This window comes from Sinocyclocheilus grahami, unplaced genomic scaffold (assembly GCF_001515645.1).
Source record: "Sinocyclocheilus grahami isolate Dianchi unplaced genomic scaffold, SAMN03320097.WGS_v1.1 scaffold1041.1, whole genome shotgun sequence".
Lineage (NCBI taxonomy): Eukaryota > Metazoa > Chordata > Actinopteri > Cypriniformes > Cyprinidae > Sinocyclocheilus > Sinocyclocheilus grahami.
In genome coordinates, this window is record NW_015506220.1 from 181,616 (window position 1) to 204,518 (window position 22,903).

The following is a 22,903-nucleotide window of genomic DNA, read 5'->3' on the forward strand; positions in this document are numbered from 1 at the left end:
TGGTGTATACTGCATATTCAGTCAGTTTCACAAGTATTTCACTGGTGCACATTTTTCATGCGATTTACTTAAAAGTTCAACTGAATATGTTCATCTTAAAATGTTTATGAACACATTTCTTTAGTGTTATAGTTTGCCTGTACATGCTAAATATGCATATGAACAATTAGGTTAACCTAATTACTTCTATTAACACATAATTAATATATATATGCTATCAGTATGCCAAAATCCAAGTGACTGCATCTCAAATGCATTTTAGCACTTAACTCTGTCAAGTAGGCTATAGTGACTGTTTACACACAAACAGTAGTCTACATAGCAGCCATGCACATGACTGTGTGCAGCAGTTCATTTTTGTTTCCATTACGGTCAGTTATCATCAATAATGGTGCATGTGGTATAAAGAAATGACAAGTGTCCTCTGCTGAAGTGGCGGTTTACCCGGGACACTCCCTGTTTTATGAGGTGTGTCCCCGTTTCAGCTGTTAGGCTGACTGACTTCAAATGAAGTGTCCTCAATGTCTTTCTGAGCAGCTCATGGTTCTCAACAGAATTGCATTACATTACAGAGAATGCAAGCTGTGTATTACATAGCAGCCATGCACATGACTGTGTGCAGCAGTTCATTTTTGTTTCCATTTTGTTCCCGTTTCAGCTGTTAGGCTGACTGACTTCAAATGAAGTGTCCTCAATGTCTTTCTGAGCAGCTCATGGTTCTCAACAGAATTGCATTACATTACAGAGAATGCAAGCTGTGTATCTGCCAAAAACCTGGTCACCCTAATTTTCAAAAGTGTGACACACTAATCCCACAGTAACCCAGTACACTTTCTCAAGAGCTGAGGCCAATTAAGCACATAAAATGTTCTTCAGAAATCACTGGGGTTCATTTCACTCTTTATTTCAGCAACAGAAATCAATTTGAAATAACTTTAAAATGTGTACATTGATTCTGTGTGCGCGACAAATTTATTTGTATTTTTTTGCTAAACTAAACTTTTTGCTCAAATGTAGGTCAGAACTGTCAAATGCAGTTCTCCCCCTGCTGGCCGGCGCTGGTAATGGCATCTTCGCCTCGGCGGCTCTGGATTGGCTCCAGGCGCATAAAGGCTGGCCGTCAGTGTGCGCACCGCTGCTGCTGCGCTTCCAGAAGGACAAGACACGGACAGAAAACACCGGCACTAATGAGCTGGGGACTATTGTGAGACTTTACAGATTTTTGGTATTCTTCTCGCACTTCTTAAACTGTCTGCGTGGAAGTCATCGCGTCTGTTTGTGGATTTTACCTTTTTTTTTTTTTCTGAGATCATGAACTAAAGTGTTATGCGCTGAACCCTTTATGCACGGCGGGATTTCTAAATTCAAAGGTAACAAAAAAAAACTCTTTAAGGCATATTTTCCTCCCACATATAGTCTAAATGTATAATAGAGAGCGTCAAGAGTGACATTTGTTTGTCTTTTAATTAAGTACAAATAACTAGAAGAACTTGCCCATGCATTATCCTGTAACGCGCACGTTTGGGAACATATGCGGCTGTCTGCCTGGGCGGTATTTTGGGCATCATGCGAGCGATTGAACGTTCTAGCTGAGATTACTGTTCGAACGCGCTTATGATGCCTAAACTGCTGTCTGGCATAGCAGCACACTAGGTTTTAAGTCAGCCATTATTTATTGTAAATATTTGAGTAATTATTTTATAATGAATTACAACATTTTATGTAAAATAGGTAGACCGGGGCTAGTTGTAACAAGGGCTATATCTCAGTAAACATAAGGTTTTGTGTGCGTTTCTTATAAAACTGTAAGCTCGGGGGAAATTGTCACACAATAATAGTATTTTGGGGCAAAAACAATAGATTGAAATATAGTTACCATTTACATGTTTGCTGTTTTATGCATTGTTTTGTTTGTCATAACTGGTTTACTTTACTTTTGTGTTTCATTACCATTTTAATCTAGCTAAAAAGCCTATAATTAGGGATGCACTGATATGAAAATTTTGGCCGATACCGATAACTTGATCGATATTAGATGATTAGTTGTGCTCAGTTCAGTTCAGTTCCTCTATTTGTACTTATGTCTCCTCATTTACAACCTGCAAACTCATCCTATCATATTAGTTATACACACCTTAGACCACAACTTTTTTTTATTTTTACTCGGATCACTATCAGATAAATGTCTGTAATTTTTACGAGTTTCTCTTATATTATGATTAAGCTTTTTCTGAGCCAGTTTTAAAAGTTCAGGGTCCCGTTGTTTAAAAGCCAAATGTTTCTGATTTATGCACTCTTTACCCTCCTTGGTGATATAAGGCTTGTTATTTGAAAAATGTTTAACTAGAATCACAGAATCTTCACAGAATTTGACATACTCCGAGTCAGACCTCCCAGTCAGTACAGACAAAACAGCCTTTCAATATCTCCACTTTTTCTGAAGACCAAAGTCTCACCACCTTGTTCACAGGCTTAATTGACTTCAGCAAGGTACGGTAGACAGGAACGAGAAGCACAGTGTTATGGTCCGAGTTTGCTAGTGGTGGTTTAACTTTCACAGTATATGCATTGGATATGTTCCCATAACACTTGTCCAAAATATTAGTGTTCCTTGTATTGCAGTTGACATTTTGTTGAAAACCAGGAAGACATTTTTAAAGATAACAGTGATTCATATCACCCAATACAAACAAAGAAGCATTAGGGGTGCGTTGGAGCTGCTGTTGCATGCACTCACACTCCTCTTACAGCATTTCCATCCGGTGGCACATAAACAACGCAGATGACAACATTGCCAAACTCACGTGGCAAATAAAAGGTCTCCCTCACAGTAATGCATCCAGAACACCGATCATTAATATAAACACAACCCCACCGCCACAGGATTTTCCTGACTTGACCAGATCTCTGTCCACTCGCACCAGTGTAAAACCGTCCAACTCAACGTAGACATCGGGGATGTCGGCCTGAAACCACGTCTCTGTCACAGCCATAATGCTTGCATCCCAATATTCTCAACAGAAAATTGTATTATTTCAAAGTTCATCCATTTTATTCCGTACACTCTTAAAAATAAAGGTGCTTCACGATGCCATAGAAGAACCTTTTTGTCTAAATGGTTCCATAAAGAACTTTTAACATCTGAAGAACCTTTCTGTTTCACAAAAGGTTCTTTGTAGCGAAAGATGGTTCTTCAGATTATAAAAAGCTAAGAAAGAAATTATTTGTGGAACCAAAAATGGTTCTTCTATGGCATCGCTTGAAGAACCTTTTGAAGCACCTTTATTTTTAAGAGTGTAGTGAGTGGGCACTGAACAGGATCATTGAAGGCAGAGCTGGACGATTTCCTCTCCTCCTCAAACGCTGTCGTTTACCTCTGTGCTGAACTGTGCCTCTAGCTTGCAGCAAAGCAAATATCTGTTGTTGCGGTCATCTCCGCAGCTCTGCGGGTATTTCAAAGCGCATACAGACAAAGCACAATGCCATAAGTGTCTCCCTGGTATAGAAGACGGCATCCTGTTCATGACCATGTGCCGCCAAAGTTGTATGATTCGTAACGAGGGAAAACAAAACGATTCCCACCCAAAGGACACGCATGAGTGCAGTCATCTTCCAGTCTTCCAATCGAACAATCGCAATAGTTTGAAATAGGCCAAAAATACTCTTTTCTAACTCGATTACGCAGCCAGGTCGCCTGCTGAGCAGTGCCCCTAGTAAAAGACAACGGAAGCAAACAAACAGATTTATAACAAAAACAAACACTACAACCGGAACATTACTACAGACTAAAAACATGAAATCAAACAAGGCAAAGATTAATCGGACACCTCCGGTGTGAAAAGGTAGCAGTGAATAAAAACATTCGATCAGGAAATTCAGGCCACTAGATGTCAGTATAGAGCCCCAAACAACAGGCATGAGAGTACCTTTAAATACAGCCCTGTGTCCAGCCTGAACACCTCTAACTGCATGTAGGGATAGGTACCAAAACCTGGTATCATTCGGGCCCCAGGGTTAAATGATGAAAGGCTGTAGTACCGATACGCTTGGATGTTATCTGTTCTGCTTTCGGTACTGAAGAAAATACACAATGTTTATTAATGCTACATAAATGATGTGTTGCAAATTGTATCTCACCAACCATTTTTATATGAGAAAATACCAAGACATTCATCTAGGATGCAATTTAGAAATGACAAAGTATCAGATCGATTAGCAGTATCAGTAATAGTAATACCATTAAAACCTTATACACAAGTGTGGTGTTTACTTGTACAAATGAAGGTTTGACTAGTTAGCGTCATCCCATTCGCCCCTGCTGGTAGAACTGCATCGTCTGTGAGAAAAAAAGCATATTTTCTCCATTGATGGCCAGAGGCCTGTTGCCATTATTTTTAGTTTTGACAAGTAAACTCTAAGTTAGATATTTTTTATAGTGTTTATATTTCTCTACAATATCAAATTGACATCTGGTGAAATCTAGTATAATGTATTAAGTATAATACCTGGCTTTCTCTTAGTATTCTAGACCTCCTTGGATGAAATAGTTATTCTAGACCTCCTGACCCAGTCAGTCAATATAGTGATGCCACTATAATGTCAAACTCTCTTCAGCCTTCAAGCTTTGATTAAGATACTGTTTGGTTGAGGCGTCCACTGCAGCCATCCTGTTGAAATTTTAAAGGGGTCATATGATGCGATTTCATGTTTCCCTTTGTCTTTGGAGTGTTAAAAGCTGTTTGTGCATACAGAAGATCCGTAAAGTCGCAAAGATGAAAGTCTCAAACCCAAAGAGATATTCTTTATAAAAGTGAACGCTCATCCACGCCTTCCTAAAACGCATCGTTCAAACACGCCCCCACATGTCTACATCACTGTGTGGGAAGATTTGCATAACACCGCCCAAATGTGTACACAAAGAAAGAAGGCGTAACTTTTATTCTCACTGTAGTATTGTTGCGCCGCCATCATGTGATGGAGACGCTGTGTTTCATTGCAAAAGCCAAACTACTTTGTTTGGCCTTCCAAAAGAAGACACAACTAGAAATCAGTGGTTAAGTTTTGTTTGCAACACTGTTCCAGAACAGTACAACCCAAATATTCGAGTGTGTGCAGCGCATTTTACGGAGGAAAGTTTTCTGAACCTGAATTTCCTTGAATTTCCTTGAATTTCCTTGAATCTGAATTTCCGTCACATGCTTGAGGAATTCGGCCAATCACAACGCACTAGATAGCTGGCCAATCAGAGCACGACGCGCTTTTCAGAACGATGAGCTTTTTAAAAATCGATGCGTTTCAGAAAGGCAGGGGCATAGAGGAGCAACAATAATGTACAGTATGTGGAAAATAATGAGTTTTTTGACCTTGAACCACACAAACACATTGCGTTACACCAAATAATGTTTTTTTTAGCAATGTCATATGACCCCTTTAACTGCTCTGTCCCTGTCGAGATCTGTCTCTAATGTCACTGAGTGTACAGGGTTTGTGTGTGCTCTGACGGCACTCTGTGTAACAGCACAGTGGATCCGTCCGTCCTGGATTTAACTCGTACTCATATGGACACAGACGCACATGCTCAAGGGCGCGATCCCTTTCTCACTGGCCCACATCCATGAGACAAAAGCATGATGCCAGAAACCTCTCATAAACAGCATATATGTTAGTAAAGGGAGGATTTTTAATTTTGCTGCTAATTACTCACTTTCTTGGCTTAAACTGAGCCAGACCACCCTCTGTTAAATTGAAAAACAGATTTAAAAATGAAATGCATCACAATATCATAAATAAATTGTGACTGAAGAGCATCCATTTTATTCCATAGTGAGCGGGCATTGAACAGGATCATTGAAGGCAGAGCTGGACGATTTCCTCTCCTCCTCAAACGCTGTCATAAACCTCCCCGTTTACCTCTGTGCTGAACTGTGCCTCTAGCTTGCGGCAAAGCAAATATCCATTGTTGTGGTCATCTCCGCAGCTCTGCGGGTATTTCAAAGCGCATACAGATGAAGCACAATGCCATAAGTGTCTCCCTGGTATAGAAGACGGCATCCTGTTCATGACCATGTGCCGCCAAAGTTGTATGATTCGTAGAGAGGGGAAAAAATGATTCCCACCCAAAGGACATGCATGAGTGCAGTCAGCTTCCAGTCTCTGACAACATTTAGAAATGCTCATTTTGGTTTCAAAATGCCATTTTCTGTTTGATGGATGTGAGAGTTAAAAATATTCCGCTCGAGCTCAGGAAGAGCCCACGTTTCCCATGTCACATCACATGACGGTTTGGCTGATGATATGCTGCTGAGGAATTGGGTTTTATGAGGTGTCAGAGACAGAGAGTGAGAAGCAGAGCGTGTACGTGCTGGACACTGAGGAAGGTGCTGAACGCTCACGTGGTGTGTGTGTGTGTGTGTGTGTGTCTGCAAAAACGAGTGTATAACTGGTGCACGCTCAACGGCTAGAGAATGCCCATAATGCACCGTGAGAGTCACGTGCCGAATGAATTCCCGCATCTCGCCAGAAGATGGCGCCCGCAGCTGAATAATCAATCCATTCATTTATACAAAGCGCTCATCCGTGGCGTACAGCATAATGTACAACACGGGTATAAATTCACTGTAAATTGATTATTAAATTGTTTGATTAGGGTTTATACATAATTTCCGTGACAGAGTTCACGATAAATCCTTGAATCTTACTACTGGAGCTGCTAGTTTGCTAGTTTCAAATGATTAATAAACAGCAAGCACACACTATGCAGAAGCGGCATTCCTTCCAGTGCACTCAGTGTCAGAATTCACTACTCGTTTTCATTCACTCCTTCTAGTGAACTGAATTAGTGACCTAATGTAGGGAATAGTGAATGAGGGTATAGGGGGCGATTTCGGACACAGCCCAGTGGTTCTCAAACCTGTCCTGGAGGAAAACCCCCTGCCCTGCACATTTTGTATGGCTCCCTAATCAGACACACCCAATAGTTATTACAGTCTCTACTAACGAGCTGATGAGTGTAATCAGGTGTGTTAGAGAAGGGAGACATACAAGAGGCCCAGGGCAGGGGGGCCTCCAGGACAGGTTTGGGAACCACTGCTCTAGATCGTAGTCAGGTTAGATGCTGTATTGAATTTAACACAGAGGTGTTCAATTAAATGTGTTAACCATGACTAAGCTCTATTGGCATTAATTTGTAGATTATTAGAACTGGCTGAGAAAATAGAAGCTATATGAGATTTATACATCATCTGAAAGCTGAATAAATAAGCTTTCCATTGATGTATGGTTTGTTTGATAGGACAATATTTGAAAATCTGGAATCTGAGGGTGCAAAGTTGTCCAAATGAAGTTCTTAGCAATGCATATTACTAATCAAAAATTAAGTTTTGATATATTTACGGTAGGAAATTTACAAAATATCTTCATTGAACATGATCTTTACTTAATATCCTAATGATTTTTGGCATAAAAGAAAAATCGATAATCAATCTTCTTTTTGGACAACAGATGAGAAAATAATTTAAGAAAGTATATCCAAACTGATTAAATAAAAGCCCCAAACCCTAAAACGGCTGTATGTTTGTCTTCTTGGGTCTCTGATTTCCATTCACATTATCACTTACACAGCATTTTCCAACAAGGTTAAATACTTTCCAGCTTAAGATGAAAAACCCTTCCACCATTCTCTTATAAAAACTGCCAGCAGTGAGAGAGGTATTGGGGCTTTTTGGAGCGTATATCATTTTAATCCATACGTTCAAGCTTGCTTTAGGCTAGATCAGGTTTAATACAGTAAATGCTATATGTTTATTTTACAGAATCACAAAAGCTGTGTGCTGATATCACTATATTTATGAAGGGTATATATTTTGAAATGTATAAATTGTGTATTAGTTAGTCAATTTCTGCTCCTGTCTCTCGTGTATGTTTCCCTACCTGCTTTAGCAAAAGCTTATGTTGCCTACTTTTCCCCACGCCTTACAGTTTTACTTTCAAACGAACTTTTCCAGTTTAATGATTTGCAAACATTTGGCGAATCGTCTTGACTGAGTCATAAAAGAACTGGTACTCAAGAATTTGGATTGCAGTTCTTTGAATTTGCTTTACAGGATGGAGACCGTGCTTAAACGAAGTGTTTCCACTGCTATTAAATATAAAATGTTGAATGTTTTCGCTCTTCTGTGAACAGTAAGGCACATAAACAAAACATACCTAGTAGGCTCCTAAAACAGACACATTTCCCATTAGCACCTAGAAGAACAGTCAGCCAATCAAAATCTGATGTGCTTACAAGGCCTAAGGCTAATATTTCCCTTCCTATGCAGTTAATCATATGCATTTGTTTATTGTAATGATTCACAATGATTTTAATTACTTATATTGCTTACTTTTCATTGAGCACACAATTTCTGGCAACCTTTCTGAGTATCAGCATAATGCAAGGAAACTTCAAATAGTGTTTAACAAATATGAGGCGTTGCTAGGGGTTAATTCAGGATAACTGGGCCATTTTTTCCAGTCAACTCAGTGGCAAACTGTGTCCCGATTTACAAGAATTCTTCACAAATATTGTAATTTTACATATTAAATGTGAAATAATATTTAATTTAAACATGAAATATTGTAATATTCTAATTTGAATTTTTATGCAAATGTGTTACGATTACATGTATAGACAACAAAGATTTTTAACTTTTGCGACATGTGTGAACGTATTTTCTTGGATTGAAATATGGAGAGCAAAATATACAAATATTTAAAATATATTGGAAATAATTATGCAAAAAATGCACATTTTTTTGATATATTAAAAATATTTTAGAAAATTAATTTCGTAAATATATAAATGTTTTAGCAAATATATTTTTTGGCCTTTTTATTTTTGTATATTTCTTTCCTACACCAATCATAGTTTAACTGTTACAAATGGTAATCAATACGCCAAAAACCATGGTTAATTTTCGTGTATGAAAACGGGATGTGGTGTCATGATTGTAAGCTTGCGACTGGGTCTGAGGGAGTTTAGGCGGACTTGCAGCTCTGAATGACGGCCATACATGTTTTGGCTTCACTTTTCTACAGTGGAAGGAAGTGGAGACGCGTCGTACATCTTTTTTTTTTTTACCGTCTATGAGCAAAACCAATGTTACTCACGTGAACAGAAACAGAACAACCTCGGCCTCCGTTTTCAGGCCTTTCTGTTCTCTGGTCTCTCCTCTGGAAAGCTCAAACCATTCCTGAACCCTTTTTGCTTTGTGGCAGGGTGCATTATCCTGCTGAAAGAGGCCACAGCCACCAAGGGAATACTGTTTCCATGAAAGGGTGTTCATGGTCTGCAACAATGCTTAGGTAGGTGGCACGTGTCAAAGTAACATCCACATGGATGGCAGGACCCAAGGTTTCCCAGCAGAACATTGCCCAAACTATAGCATCACACTGCCTCCGCCGGCTTGCTGAGGTATTCCAGGACCAGGATTAAGAAACATTATAAATTACAAATAAATACATACTACCAATAACAGAACAATGTAAATCACAACAGTGGCACAATCAAAAAAAGAAGAAAAAAAAAAGGAAAAAAGACAAATCAATGGCAATAAGCTTTTTATTTAAACATTAAGGCAGTGTCTGTTTTTTTTCAATTTAATTTTTACACTGCTATCCACAAAGCTTGCTGGTGGCCAATGTAAATCACAACAGTGGCACAATCAAAAAAAGAAGAAAAAAAAAGGAAAAAAGACAAATCAATGGCAATAAGCTTTTTATTTAAACATTAAGGCAGTGTCTGTTTTTTTTTTCAATTTAATTTTTACACTGCTATCCACAAAGCTTGCTGGTGGCCATGTTGAAATACAACAGTGTGAATATCAATCTTGCAGCAAATCACATAAATATGTACATCCTTTTAGGTCTATTTACACTCCTCGCTATAATACAGTGGGTCTTAATACAAAACAAAAACAAAATGCACTATGCACAAAATGGTTGTACAAAAACAGATGCCACCCAAATACCCACTTAACCTTTCCAATCTTAAGAGGGGCGACTATTACTACTGTTTTCCCACCTCTCTCCTCTTCATTTATTTTAATCTCTCAGCTTCATTTATGTTTATCAGTTACAAATGAGAATGCCTCCTCATCTGAGGAAAGTGCAATACTGTCCTCAGTAAAAAGGTCAAACAGTCAATTTAGAGGAAAGAGGGCTCGTTGTACAAGAAAACACTGAACTTTAGAGAGACTTGTCCACTAAATACAATACTGTCTGGAGTGATATGTCAGAGAATGAATCTCAAAATCAGAGCAGAGCATTCTGGGATGTTTGTGAAGAAGTTATGGTGTGTAAAAAAAAAAAAGTATAGCTACTGTTCACACACCCCATTCAGGGATCTTGATATGAGTGTATTTGGGATTGAAGTGACTGAAGATAAAGCCCCTTTTTACAAAACCACACTAGGTAGTGCACTAAATCTGTCCTCGATCACCAAAGCAATAACAAAAGCTCCCAAACCGGATAAAACCCACTGATGAACTTTAAGTTTCATCCTTTAATTAGCTTCCAAAAATATCCCCAGTCTGGAGATTACATTGAGTATTGCAGTTTGAACTGTTAAAGATACCTTTCATAGTAAAACCATGTGACAAATAAAAGTTAAACAATACGAATTAAAACATTTCATTATATCTAATATGCATGCAAAAACAATTAGTAACCACACCGCTGAGGTGGTCCTAAAAAAGAGGCATTTTGGAGAGGAGACTGACACGGTAAATGTCTCCTTCATGGTTTTAAATTGTGCCTGTGTGACAAATTGTACAACCCTGACATAGCAAGGAGAAAAGAAACAAATTTTAAAAAACAAACAATTGTGCGTAGTCACTTGGTAGTTTTAACTTCAGAAATGTATATGTCAAATACATGGCACTTAACACTAGAATTATATTTAAAACTGTACAGAGTGAAGGACTACAGGTTATATGAGGTGTGGCATCTGCTCACCTCTTTATTTTATTACGCAGGATACATCATCTCCTCAAATTCGCCCACAGGAAGAAAAAAAACATCCCGAACCCTTCGGTCAAGCACAAAGAGCAAAAGTAAAGCAGCTCTCAGTGAGTGTCATGTCAAAGGACTGGCCAGACAGCATGGCTTTAACTCTTCAACAAATAGATGACGTGAAAAACATCAGGTTTACTGGGAACATTCAGACCTGACAAAGCAGCTTCCCCTAAAGACGTGTCCACTCGCTCAACTCTCTGCCAGTGATTGTCGCTAGAGTGTGGAACACTTGACTAGGTAGGTGACGAAACAAATCAACAAAATACTGTATAAGAAAGTAAACAAATAAATGCTGTATTAAAAGTTGCATTCAGGTCAGCGTCCGTTAAAGGACACAGACAGGAACCGTTTGCCTACTAAGTGCTTAACTCATCACAAAAAAAAACAAAAAACCTTCCAAACAAGGATCATGTACATAAAAAAAAGTTTAAAACTAAAAACATCTCCCATCAACTATCACAGAGACGACTGAAAAGACAACGTATTATTGGTCAGCTAGAGACGCTTCTGAATGTCAAAACTAAAGTAAAAAATGAAGGTTTGATGTCAACAAATGAACATTATGTGTACCCTGTAAACCAATGATTTGGCCGCCCATGTAAACTCTCAGAAGTAGCAAGGTAAGGACAGAATGTTACAGGATAAAATTAAATCTGCTTAAATACCAGTACAGTTTAGTGCAGGGATTGGCTAACGTGCTTCTCTGAAGGTCTTGTTTCATCACACACATACTCGGAAGGCCCAACAGCATCAGATCCGTAAAAAACAACAACAACAGGCTCATCTTGGCAACACATGAACCATCATGAAGGACTGCAGATGCACATGAGGGCATACGTGCGTGTGTGTGGGTGGGTGCTCATTTCTGCAGAGGATTCATCCAGCCTTTGCATTACACCACACACACACACACACACACACACACAAAACAAACAATTTGCAGTTGTATTACAGTATAAAGGTGTGTCCTGAGCAGTCTGAGGAATGCTCCAAAACGCGTCAACAAAACAGATTCAGTCCATGAGTCAACTCTGATAAGGCCTGCAAGACGACACAAATAGGAGTATTTATATATATTCATATTAAAAAAAAAACTAAAAAGTGATTCATCCTACAAGTAGTCCTGGAGTGATGCACACGCTAATACATGTGTGCGCATTCACAAACACACTGACACAACACGCGTCTGCAGCCATTTAATGCACTTCCACTAATGGCGTGAGTGTGCGCGCTTGGGGTGGGTTATGGGATGTGTGTCTCTGTATGTATGAATATGTTTAGAGGTATCAGAGGGCATGAGCGCAGATGGCGTGTGTGTTCCCGTAAGTGTATGTCAGTGTGGACATGAGTACGTGTGTGTTCACGAACATCCCTGTTTACAGTAACAAGTTTTTGTTCATAAGCAGCAAACGTTCAGTCCTAGTGTATGCGGCGTGAGGTGTGTGTTCACTCGCTGTCTGACAGGGTCTCGTATTGAGAGCACAGCAGAGGTTTGGGCTCTTCCTCCCAGGTGCGGGGTTGAGTCTGGCCCTGTGGAGGTACAGACGTGCCCTGCTGCGTAGGGGAAGGTGAGGGTCCCGACATCATCCCGCTGGGGAGACGCATCTGCATGGTCAGGGGATTACAGGGGAACGGAGTGGGGCCTGAGAGGAGGAACCAGAAAAAAAGATCAGAAAATATAGATAAATAAAATGCACAGTATCATTCGATACGATTTTTTTATTGTTTCTAAAAGAAGTATGATCATCAAGGCTGAATTTATTTGATCGAAATACAGTAAAAACAGTAATATTGTGAAATATTATTGCAATTTAAAATAACTTTTCTATTTGAATGTATTTTAAAATAGAATTAATTCATATGACGGTAAAGCTGAATTTACATGATCCTTCACAAATCCTTCTAATATGCTGATTTGATGCTCAAGAAACATTTCTGACTTTTATCAATGTTGAAAATGGTTGGGCTGCTTAATATTTTTGTAGAAAACCCTGATGTATTTCTTTTTTGGATTTTTTGATGAATAAAAAGTCACTATTGATCAAATTATTGCAACATTGCTGAAATTATTAATTTCTCTCAAAATGTATTTTATAATGATTTGAAATATTAGTTGAAATCGATTCAGTTATTTTAGTTGACATATGTTGCTAATATTTAATAAGTTTCTCAATCGTACTGTGATTGTGTTTGTACCTGTAGATGAGGGTCTGTCCTCCCACACTCTGTTGCTGAGTGGGGTGTGACGGTTACAGTCTCCCTCAGAGTGGACAGAGGACACAGATGAAGGTCTCTCTCCTCCAGACAGACCAGGAGACTTAGTCTTGCGACCGTTAGAGCGCCCTCCCTTGGATTTGACTGAATCCAAACACAGGACACAAATCAGAGATATTCGGACAAACAAATATTAAAATGCCTGAATGTGTTTCCAAAATCACTGTCAACTGGTGGAGCGTGTATCAAAAATGGTTTGCAGGTCTGTTCTGATAGGGTCATGGACAACAGGGAAAAACTATGCATATGCAACTAATAGACAGCAGAGACCATGCTTATTTTGTTCTAGACATGAAAAGAACTAAACAATATTTTGGCACAAATTCACCTGTTTCTTGGTAAAAACTAGTAAAATAAGGCAAGTGCCAAATCAAACAGCTTGTGTTACTTTCCCTTTAAAAAAAAAAAAATGCAGGATAAGAAAACACAAGTGCATTAAATACAGGCACATTATGTAACAATTTATCACATGCTGTTAATAATTTACTATCTTTGTGAGGACATTTGGTCAAAGAAATGGCCCCAAAACCTGACACCTGCTGCCATGAAGGTAGCTGAATTATCAAGGATTTATTTGGCGCACCTGGCAGGGAGTAGGGGTCTTCAGAACGCCCATCCGCTGAAGCTGGCGGCCCAACAGCAGCTGGCACACCAACACTCATCGAGTTGACAGAGTTGGACGGTGAGCGATCATCCATCTGTTCATCATACTTGCCCATGAGGGCTTTCCTGATGATGGCCTCCAGACCTATAGTATTACCACTGGCCTCTGGTGCTGGGTGACTGCGCACGCTCACGGGTGCTAAAAGAGATGTAACAGTGGTTGTGTTAAAGAAACAGGAGTGTGTGAAGTGTTATTTGGCAAGCTTTCTTTGAGACACAGGACAGTAGTATAAAATGAACTGCTATTGTAGAGAATAGACCACAACTGGAGGAGATGCTCACCTGCATTTGTAGAGGCAGGCATATTAAAGATTTCTGTCCCAGGTTGGCCCTGGTCTAAAACAGAGACCGGAAGAGATAAGTTTGAGCCCTTTAGCTAGCAACAATAACATATATTGTACAACAGATTCAGTCCCATTAACTCACTAAATTCAGCCTCTGCGCCGACCACCATCTTCTTAATCATTTCCTTCTTGCTCTTGACAATGGCAGAGTTGCTCTCAGTCAGTTTACTGAAGAAAGCTGGTGGTTGAGAGCTACTGGCCGGAGAACGAGATCCCATACTGAGACACAAAAGCAGAGAACGAGTAATGAAAATGTAGGATGAAAGACTGTTTATTTGTCTGTGTGCTAGTGTTGTCCAATTAATGAATGAATCCTTTTACTGTGTCAAATAGTTTTATTGATTTGTTCAAGAATGGACCCTTTTCGCAGACTGTGATGATGTGCTTCCACAGTTATTAACATTAACAAATGGAAATGCAAAAATTATATCTGTTGTAGTTTTCTATCCACCACTAAAGTTCAACCAATTATGACGACTTCCACCTCTGTGAACCAAGGAAATGTGAAAAGAGTCCATTGGATAGAATCAGTCTGTGCAGACTGAGAACCCCTGAATTGTTGTTTTGAACAATTTATTGTTCAAAAGAACCGATCCGCTCCAATGATTCCAACAGTCATCACTATTGTGTAAGTGCATCTGCTCGTGTGTTATATACCCCTGCTCTGCTTGTTCATTAGGGTAGGCGGCTCCTGGCGTCTCCGGCTCTGAAACGGCCCCTGGTGGTGAAACGGGTTCAATCCCATCAGCAGCCAGACAAACTGGAGAGGCCTTACTCTGAGGAGGAGACCTGTCTCTCCCTCTCTCCCTCTCAGCAGCAGTGCCTTCTGGGGTATAGCGGGCGTTGGGGTCTGTTGGGGTCTGGGCTTGGGGGGCGCTGGAAGGACGGGTGAGATCCAGCACAGGGGAGTTGTGATACCCAAACACAGGCTGTAGAGATGATTGACCACCTATCTGGCCTTGCTGCGACTGTCGTGTGTAGTCTTTAGTGATCACCTCCTGTAAAGTGAAGACATCCATTTGGTGATGTGCAAGCAGGTGAAAAGTACACATTTATATTCAGAACAGCAACTATTCTTTCTGTGATACTGCATAAACTATAAAACAGATGGTTCTGACCAGGGTTTGAAATAAATTTTCCATAAAAGGGCAATATTTGCCCACTGGAAATATTTTTTTTTAGATTGTTTTATTGTGCAGGGACATTTTTGTTTCATTTTGTAGCACTTACACTGATGTGCTGGGCGAGGGTGACCACTCTCTGAGAGCCTTTGACGGCAGACGGCGGCTGCTGACCTGGAGAAAGTCTGTCCTCAGACCCGTACAGCTGTTCTAGTGCCTTTTGGTGAGCTGCAGAGAGGACAGGGAAGCACACATAGACGGGAAGAGAAGAAAATATGAAAGTGCGTTTGAGTATGGTATGTCAGAAGGCTCTGGATTACTCTGAGGGTAAGAGCAGAGACGGGTGTGTAAGCTGTGCGGTCACATACAGGCTCTGGGATTACAGTACTCAATGACTTGCTCACACGTGTGTTCAGATATCAAGTCAACATTATGGAGGCATCTGACTGTAGCGGAGTGTAAGCATTGTGCCGATTAGCAGAAATGCTTTGAACAAAAACACAACAATAAAACAGAAGCAAAATGCGTGTTTAAAATGAGCTGTGAAGATAGGAGAGGTGGATATGTCTGTTATTACCAGGCCAAAGAGCCAAAGATATTTTCCTTTTTCTGCAGCTGTACATTTGGATTTTCCCACTGTTTTGACCCTACCCATTCTTATCTTTACAACAGAAAAAAGTATATAATGAGTGACAAATGTGGTAACACCTGATTAAGGGCTACTGTATGATTCCGATTCCACTTAATAATTGTATTCATTCTTTTGGCAGTTTTGAGAAAGCCTCTCACATATAAATGGTTTAAACTACATATTAAAAATAATATAAACAAAAGCAATAATATTTACATTGACAATTCATGGATTCAATTCAAATGGATTGAAAAATCTTAATAGACTGTAAGCACATCCAAGAACAACATTGGTTAAATGTAGAGATGTGAATCACAAGGAATTATTGATTTTGATCCCACATAAGAGTGTCAGACACATGACAACTGTTTTAGTATTTTTGAAGAACCCCCCCCCCCCCCTCATAAATATGGTCCTAACAATTTACACTACCTTTCAAATGTTTGGGCACAGTAATATTTTTTCAATGTTTTTTGAAAGAAGTCTCTTATGCTCACTGTAGCAGCATTTATTGTTATAAAAAATACAGTAAAACTGTTACATTGTGGAATATTATTACAATTTAAAATATCTTCTTTCTATTTTAATATTTCTTGGTAACATTTTAAAATTAGGTTTCATTTGTTAACGTTGTGTTAACTTGGAACACCACGTCTACAGCATTTATTAATCTTATACATTTCTAAATTTGCTAACATTTTTTAAATCAAAAGTTGTATCTTAACATGAACAATGAACAATTGCATTTTTAATAATTGACAAAAATGTATAAATGCTATAAATGTATTGTTCACAGTTAATTCATGTAAACTAATGCATTAAACTAAATAAGACCTTATTGTAAACTGTTACCATTTTTATAAATGTAATTTATTCCTGTAATGACAAAGCTTAATTTTCAGCAGCTATTACTCCAGTCTTAGTGTCACATAATCCTTCAGAAATCATTATAATATGCTGATTTGTTGCTCAAGAAACATTTCTTATTATTATCACTTAATATTCTTAATATTTCATGGAAACTGTGATTTTTTTTCTTTCTCAAACAAAGAACTGAATTTATTTGAAACAGAAAACTTTGGTAACATTATAAATAACTTCTCACTTCTCAATCTCACTCACCACAAACCAAACAATAGTGTACTAAAAGCAAGCCTCATGTGTTTAATACGAGTGAGATTTCAGTCTTTTGGCTGTAGATTCAATACGATGGCTGATATTCAACAATCGTTAGGAACCAAAGACCTTGAAAATCATTCAGCTCCAGATCCATCTTGACCCTCTTTCTCTATAACTTGTATAATTTGTTTGCTTCATGCAGCTATCAAACTGTCAGAGTGCCAGAGTGCCCTCCCTCCCAAAAAGGAAATGAAACGGGAAGCAAACACGAAGAGCTATGGAATGTTCCCCAAATTTAAAAAGAAAAAAAAGAAGTAGAAGAAGATAAAGGGGGAACACAAGAGGCAAGCCAATAAAGACGTTATGAAACAATGAGCAACCACATGACTGGAATGACTGAGCTCTTAAAGTTCACCTCAGGATCTCTCTCTGGTCTAGAAAGCTTGTCTCCAGACACGTCATTCTGGACCGTTAGGGCGTACAGTGATTTACCAGTTCACCTAGATATACGCCTGTGGCCGTTACAGAGCAGAAGCTCAAATCATTTAATGAGCTTCAATAAATTCATTTGTGGAAGTTTGGACTGAAACGTGCAGAATCTCCCCTCAAAATTTGGATTTGGCAAACGGTCAGACGGGTTTAGGTGATGCAGAAGGGGAGGTAAACCTTTGGTGGTCTTTAAGCAATGCTTCAGATGCCAAAAAAGCTAAAAAGCAATAGGTAGAAGCATATTCAAAGAAAAAAAAATTTTACAAAACCGAAAGAATATGGAAACTGGGTTGATTCTGATCAATGCCAACCACCACAAGCGTGCACTAGGCCACAGACGTAAAGGGGGCGGGAATGGGGCAGGGGCACAGGAGGGGTAGAGGAAGGGTGGAGGGATGGAAATGTCTTGGGTGGACTGGTAGAGAACAGGAAGGACGGGGAGAGGAGGGGAGGGTAGGGAAGGTGGCATTAATAGCCCACAGGTCCCAGAGCGTCTTACCATCACAGGTGCCGTTGGTCGCGAGCGCACCAGTCTCTGGCATCGCCGCATCACAAGAAATTTGATGCATGATTATCGCGTTTATGAAGTTGGCCGCTGACATGGTGGTCTTACCGAGTGCTCGAAGTTCATGTTCCTGTATGGACATCACTTTGTTTTGAGTCTTTTCCCTACTTGACGCGCTGCTGATGCCATCCCCACCACGAGACGGGATGGAACTGCTGCCGCTGTTGCTTTCGGAAGTCAGCAAGTGGTGCCCTCGACTTGTGGGCAGACCAAGGTGGGCACCAGAGGCCTGGTTGTAAGGAGAGGGGTATGAACCACCGGCACCAGGGCTGGAGGATGAAAGGTCTTGTTGTTTGGGCAGACCTCCACGCCCATGGCTCTTGCCCCCATCTCTGCTCGAGTCTTTAGCGTTTGAGTCTGTACCAGATGGGTAACCCTCATTGGCTAGACCAGACCGAAGGTGCCCACTAAAGCCCTGATAGCGAGCAGAGCCCGGTGGCCTGAAGAAAGGTAAACAAATTAGAGACAACTTCAACATGTTTACCTCAATGGACTGCTCAGACAGCAGATTGAGCAGTGAAGACTCACCGCAGCACAGAGGGACTATTGTGCTCAGAATTGGGCAGGCTCTTTGAGCTGGTGTTGTGCAGAACACTGGGTCTCTGCTGCAGGCAGTCCTGGGGACGGGGGGAGAGCGGAGACGACTGGTGACTGTATGGATGAGATGGGGGACGAGAACTGCTGCTGCTGCTGCCACCCATCTGTTCTGGAGCTCCTGTTTGGACACAATGTTCAGACATTTAGCAATGCTGATCTGCATATTGCTATTTGCTAAAGTACACTGACACAGAACAACTCGATATTATTTCAATTATAACTACAGCTGTAAAATTTGTGTATTAAAAATTTAAATTAAGCTGAAATAAAATAAAAATATATAGAAATATCAGATGAAAAACTGTACTGAAATATATATTGAAGTTGAAATACTAAAATTAATACAACTAAAACTGAAATTAAAATAAATTAAAGCTAAATAGAAATAAAAACGCAAAAACTAATAAAAATGATAAAACTACATACAGTGGGTATAGAAAATAATCACCCCCACCCCCTCCTAAAATAATCACATTTTGTTGATTTGCAGCCTGAAATGAAGACGGGCACAGGTTTTGTTTTATCCAGCTGTATTTACTCAGTGAAACTTATAATATCCAAGTGAAAGACATAGCACCAACATGTCAGAAAAATAAAATAAAAAAACAGAATCACTGAGTTGGAAAAAGGATCATCAAAAGCTTCAACACCAAACGATATGTCTGGCAGAAATCCAATTCAGCTCACTATCCAAATAACAGCATTCCTCCAGTAAAGCATGGAGGTGGTAATATCCTGTTATGCGGGTGTTTCTCTGAAGCAGGGACTGGAGCACTTGTCAAGATAGAAGGAAAAATGGATGGGGCAAAATACCGTCAAATTCTTGAGGAAAATCTGCTGTCCTCTGCCAGAAAGTTGTCAATGGGAAGAAGGTTTACCTTCCAACATGACAATGGCCCAAAACACACAGCAAAACGGAGCACACAGTGATTGAAGGAGAAAAAGGTGAATGTCCTTGCATGGCCTAGTCAGAGCCCAGACTTAAACCCCACTGAACATCTGTGGAATGACGAAGAGTGCAGTCCACAAACGGACACCATCAAATTGAACTGACTTTAACTGACAAATTTAACTTGGGCAGTTCTGTAAAGAAGAGTGGGCATATATTGCAAAGTCTAGACGTGCAAAGTTAGTAGAGAGAGAGACATATCCCAACAGACTAAAGGCTGTAACAAAAGCAAAAGGTGGTTCAACAAAGTACTGACACAAGGGGGTGATCCTTTTTCCAAATCAGTAATTCTGTTTTTTTATTCTTTTCAAACATGTTGGTGTTATATCTTTCACTTGGATGTTATAAGCTGCACTGAGTAAATACAGCTGGATAAAACAAAAACTGTGTCCGTCTTGATTTTCAGGTTGCAAAGCAACAAAATTTGATTATTTTAAAGGGGGTGATTCTTTTCTAAACCCACTGTAACTACTAAAATAAACTAAAAAATAAAAAATAAAGTCAAATAAACATGAATAAATATTATAAAACTATATGAATGGTACTAAAATAACAGCTGTAAAACAGTTAATGATTTATCAAGTTAATTAAATTAAAATCTGTCAACAAGCTAAATTAAGCACATCTAATTCCATAAATATTTGATGAGAAAAGCCCCCAATGAAGATGATACAAAGACGTTCCATAAAGTGGCTGTACACGTTAAAAATAAAAGGCAGTGAGGGCGCTCACCTGGTCTCCATATAGGGGCATGTTCCACGTTACCATGACCGAGGGACTTGTCTCTTTCTCTGTCCCGATCTTTCTCACGCTCTCTCTCTCGTTCCCTGTCCCTCTCTCTCTCTCTCTCACGATCCCTCTCTCTTTCTCTCTCTCTCTCCCGTTCTCTTTCTCTCTCTGAGGATGTCGAACTGCCTTGGATCTTCAAATAAACTAAAAAATAAAAAATAAAGTCAAATAAACATGAATAAATATTATAAAACTATATGAATGGTACTAAAATAACAGCTGTAAAACAGTTAATGATTTATTAAGTTAATTAAATTAAAATCTGTCAACAAGCTAAATTAAGCACATCTAATTCCATAAATATTTGATGAGAAAAGCCCCCAATGAAGATGATACAAAGACGTTCAATAAAGTGGCTGTACACGTTAAAAATAAAAGGCAGTGAGGGCGCTCACCTGGTCTCCATATAGGGGCATGTTCCACGTTACCATGACCGAGGGACTTGTCTCTTTCTCTGTCCCGATCTTTCTCACGCTCTCTCTCTCGTTCCCTGTCCCTCTCTCTCTCTCTCTCACGATCCCTCTCTCTTTCTCTCTCTCTCTCCCGTTCTCTTTCTCTCTCTGAGGATGTCGAACTGCCTTGGATCTTGCTCATGTGAGAGGCTCCCACTGTTAAGAGATAGAGTTATAAAGTGAAGTGAATGGCGCTTATACAGAAAATTTATTTTTAAATCATCATGTTGTGTGTTTGAGTGAGTGTGTTGCTCTATACCTGGTGAGATGGGAGAGGTGTTGTAGGCTCCGCTGGGGAAAGCTGGAGAGGTTCCTGAGATGTATGTGATACGATTCATGGGCGATGCAGATGTTCCTGCAAATGGAAAGTAAAAATGAATGTGCCTCTGATGATCATAAGTATATAACATGTCATTTTTAATATGACTGCCCATTATTTAGGTAGCATTGCCTATTTTTGTATTAAGCTACATGACAGCTTCCACCAGGTCATTTGGAATAGTTTTTCCCAAAAAAAAAAAAAATACTATTGTTTATTAATCTCATGCAATTGTCAGTGAATAATGACTTAAATTGTACTCTGTTTCTTTAGAAGACTAAAATAATGTGAAGGGCAAAAGCCCCTTTAAGGACCCCTCACCTCTGGGTGTGGGTGAGTAGGCTAAGTTAAGGGACTGCTCTCGAGGCGTCAGGCCTCTGAGCAGGTCAGGTCTCTGGGCAGCCATGGCAGCAGCGGCTGGCCACTGGTGCATCTGCTGGGAGGTAATGTAGTCGTTGAAGAGCGTTTGTCTGTTCTCCAGGGCTGCTGTTTCAGGGAAACCTCTAATCAGGTAGGGTGGGTAGTGGTGAGGGTAGCCAGGGGCAGGGGCCAGGTGACGAGGCAGGTAATACGCTGTTGTGTAGACAAGAAACAAAGTCAAAGCAAGAAATGCATTACAAAATACATGATATAATACATTTATTTTCAAATACATGCCCTCTTATAAGTCTGGGGCTGGTTTGTTAAAGTCTATTTTGTTCACCAAGGCTGATTTTTTTATAACTTAACTGGTCTGGAAATCACACGTTCCCTGATAATTCAAAGTTTTCCACAATCATGGAAATTTCTACCCTAATATTGTGCTGCTTAACCGCAAATACCTGGGTCAATCGGGATTCCCCTGGGAAGAGTTGCAGGGTCAAACGATAGAGGTATCTGGCCATGGAACATCTCAGTTCCAAGCCCCTGCAGGATCCTCTCGTAAGCCAAAGACGCAGTGTGCTCACCAACTGCCAGTGGAGACTTGGTGGAGCTCATCTCTCGAGGGGTGGGAGTGGCTTTTCTCTCCTGCTGCTGGGCCTTACTAGAGCCTAAGTCACACACAGTGGAACAATATTTAAACATCATACAACTCACACCAGCTACTGAATGCCAGTGATTGGTAGAACATGATACCTTCATGTGCACGCTGTGAGGTTTCTCTCCCAGACAGTGGAGAGGCTCTGTGTGAGGGCGGAGGGTAGCCGGATCTTTTGTGATCTTCATAGCCCACTGGACTGTGGTGGGGTCTGCTGCTTTGCTCTCCAATGAGTGCCAATGGAGAGGTACGGGACAGAGAGCTGGGGGTGCTGACCACAGCGCTTGGTCGGGATTTGCACCCTACCTCCTCATAGAGGGCCCTGTCAGACCCTCTGTGCTCTGGCCTAAGCTCTAGATGAGCGGACAGTCCAGAGTAAGGTCGAGGAGAACTGGCAATGATGGAGCGCACATCATGGCGCTTGGATGAGCCAACAGGCTCTTGTTTCAGAGGAATGAGAACATCACGTCACAGAAAAATGCACTGGCACAGTTGTATCCAAAAATATGTTCAAGTTCACT

At 40.1% G+C, this 22,903-nt stretch overlaps 2 protein-coding genes across 2 annotated transcripts in view; both read right to left on the reverse strand.

The window, feature by feature from the left end:
* Positions 1-9,214, reverse strand: part of LOC107566020 (coiled-coil domain-containing protein 92-like) — a 99,497-nt gene extending 90,283 nt beyond the window's left edge. Inside the window, exon 1 of the mRNA XM_016251373.1 lies at positions 9,148-9,214. The gene's annotated coding sequence lies outside the window, so the exon portion shown is untranslated. The remainder of the gene's footprint in view (positions 1-9,147) is intronic.
* A 527-nt stretch (positions 9,215-9,741) lies between these two features.
* LOC107566019 (nuclear receptor corepressor 2-like) lies at positions 9,742-22,830 on the reverse strand. Its single transcript, XM_016251372.1, has 14 exons — positions 22,481-22,830; positions 22,186-22,395; positions 21,686-21,937; positions 21,305-21,400; positions 20,989-21,201; positions 18,787-18,973; positions 18,307-18,698; positions 15,564-15,682; positions 14,991-15,331; positions 14,416-14,552; positions 14,272-14,325; positions 13,910-14,128; positions 13,249-13,410; positions 9,742-12,695 (listed from the first exon to the last, which is right to left on the reverse strand). The coding sequence occupies exons 2-14, from the start codon at positions 22,340-22,342 to the stop codon at positions 12,499-12,501; spliced, it is 2,526 nt and encodes an 841-aa protein (XP_016106858.1). The 5' UTR covers positions 22,343-22,395; positions 22,481-22,830; the 3' UTR covers positions 9,742-12,498.
* Positions 22,831-22,903: the final 73 nt, after the last annotated feature.

Bases quoted from the DNA above. Each gene is read 5' to 3' on its own strand.
- LOC107566019 (XM_016251372.1), bottom strand. From the start codon at position 22,342: ATGAGCTCCACCAAGTCTCCACTGGCAGTTGGTGAGCACACTGCGTCT. The intron at 18,974-20,988 runs GTGAGCGCCCTC...GTGTCCAAACAG, and splicing joins TGCCCCTATATGGAGACCAG to GAGCTCCAGAACAGATGGGT. The intron at 12,696-13,248 runs GTACAAACACAA...TCCTCCTCTCAG, and splicing joins GGACAGACCCTCATCTACAG to GCCCCACTCCGTTCCCCTGT.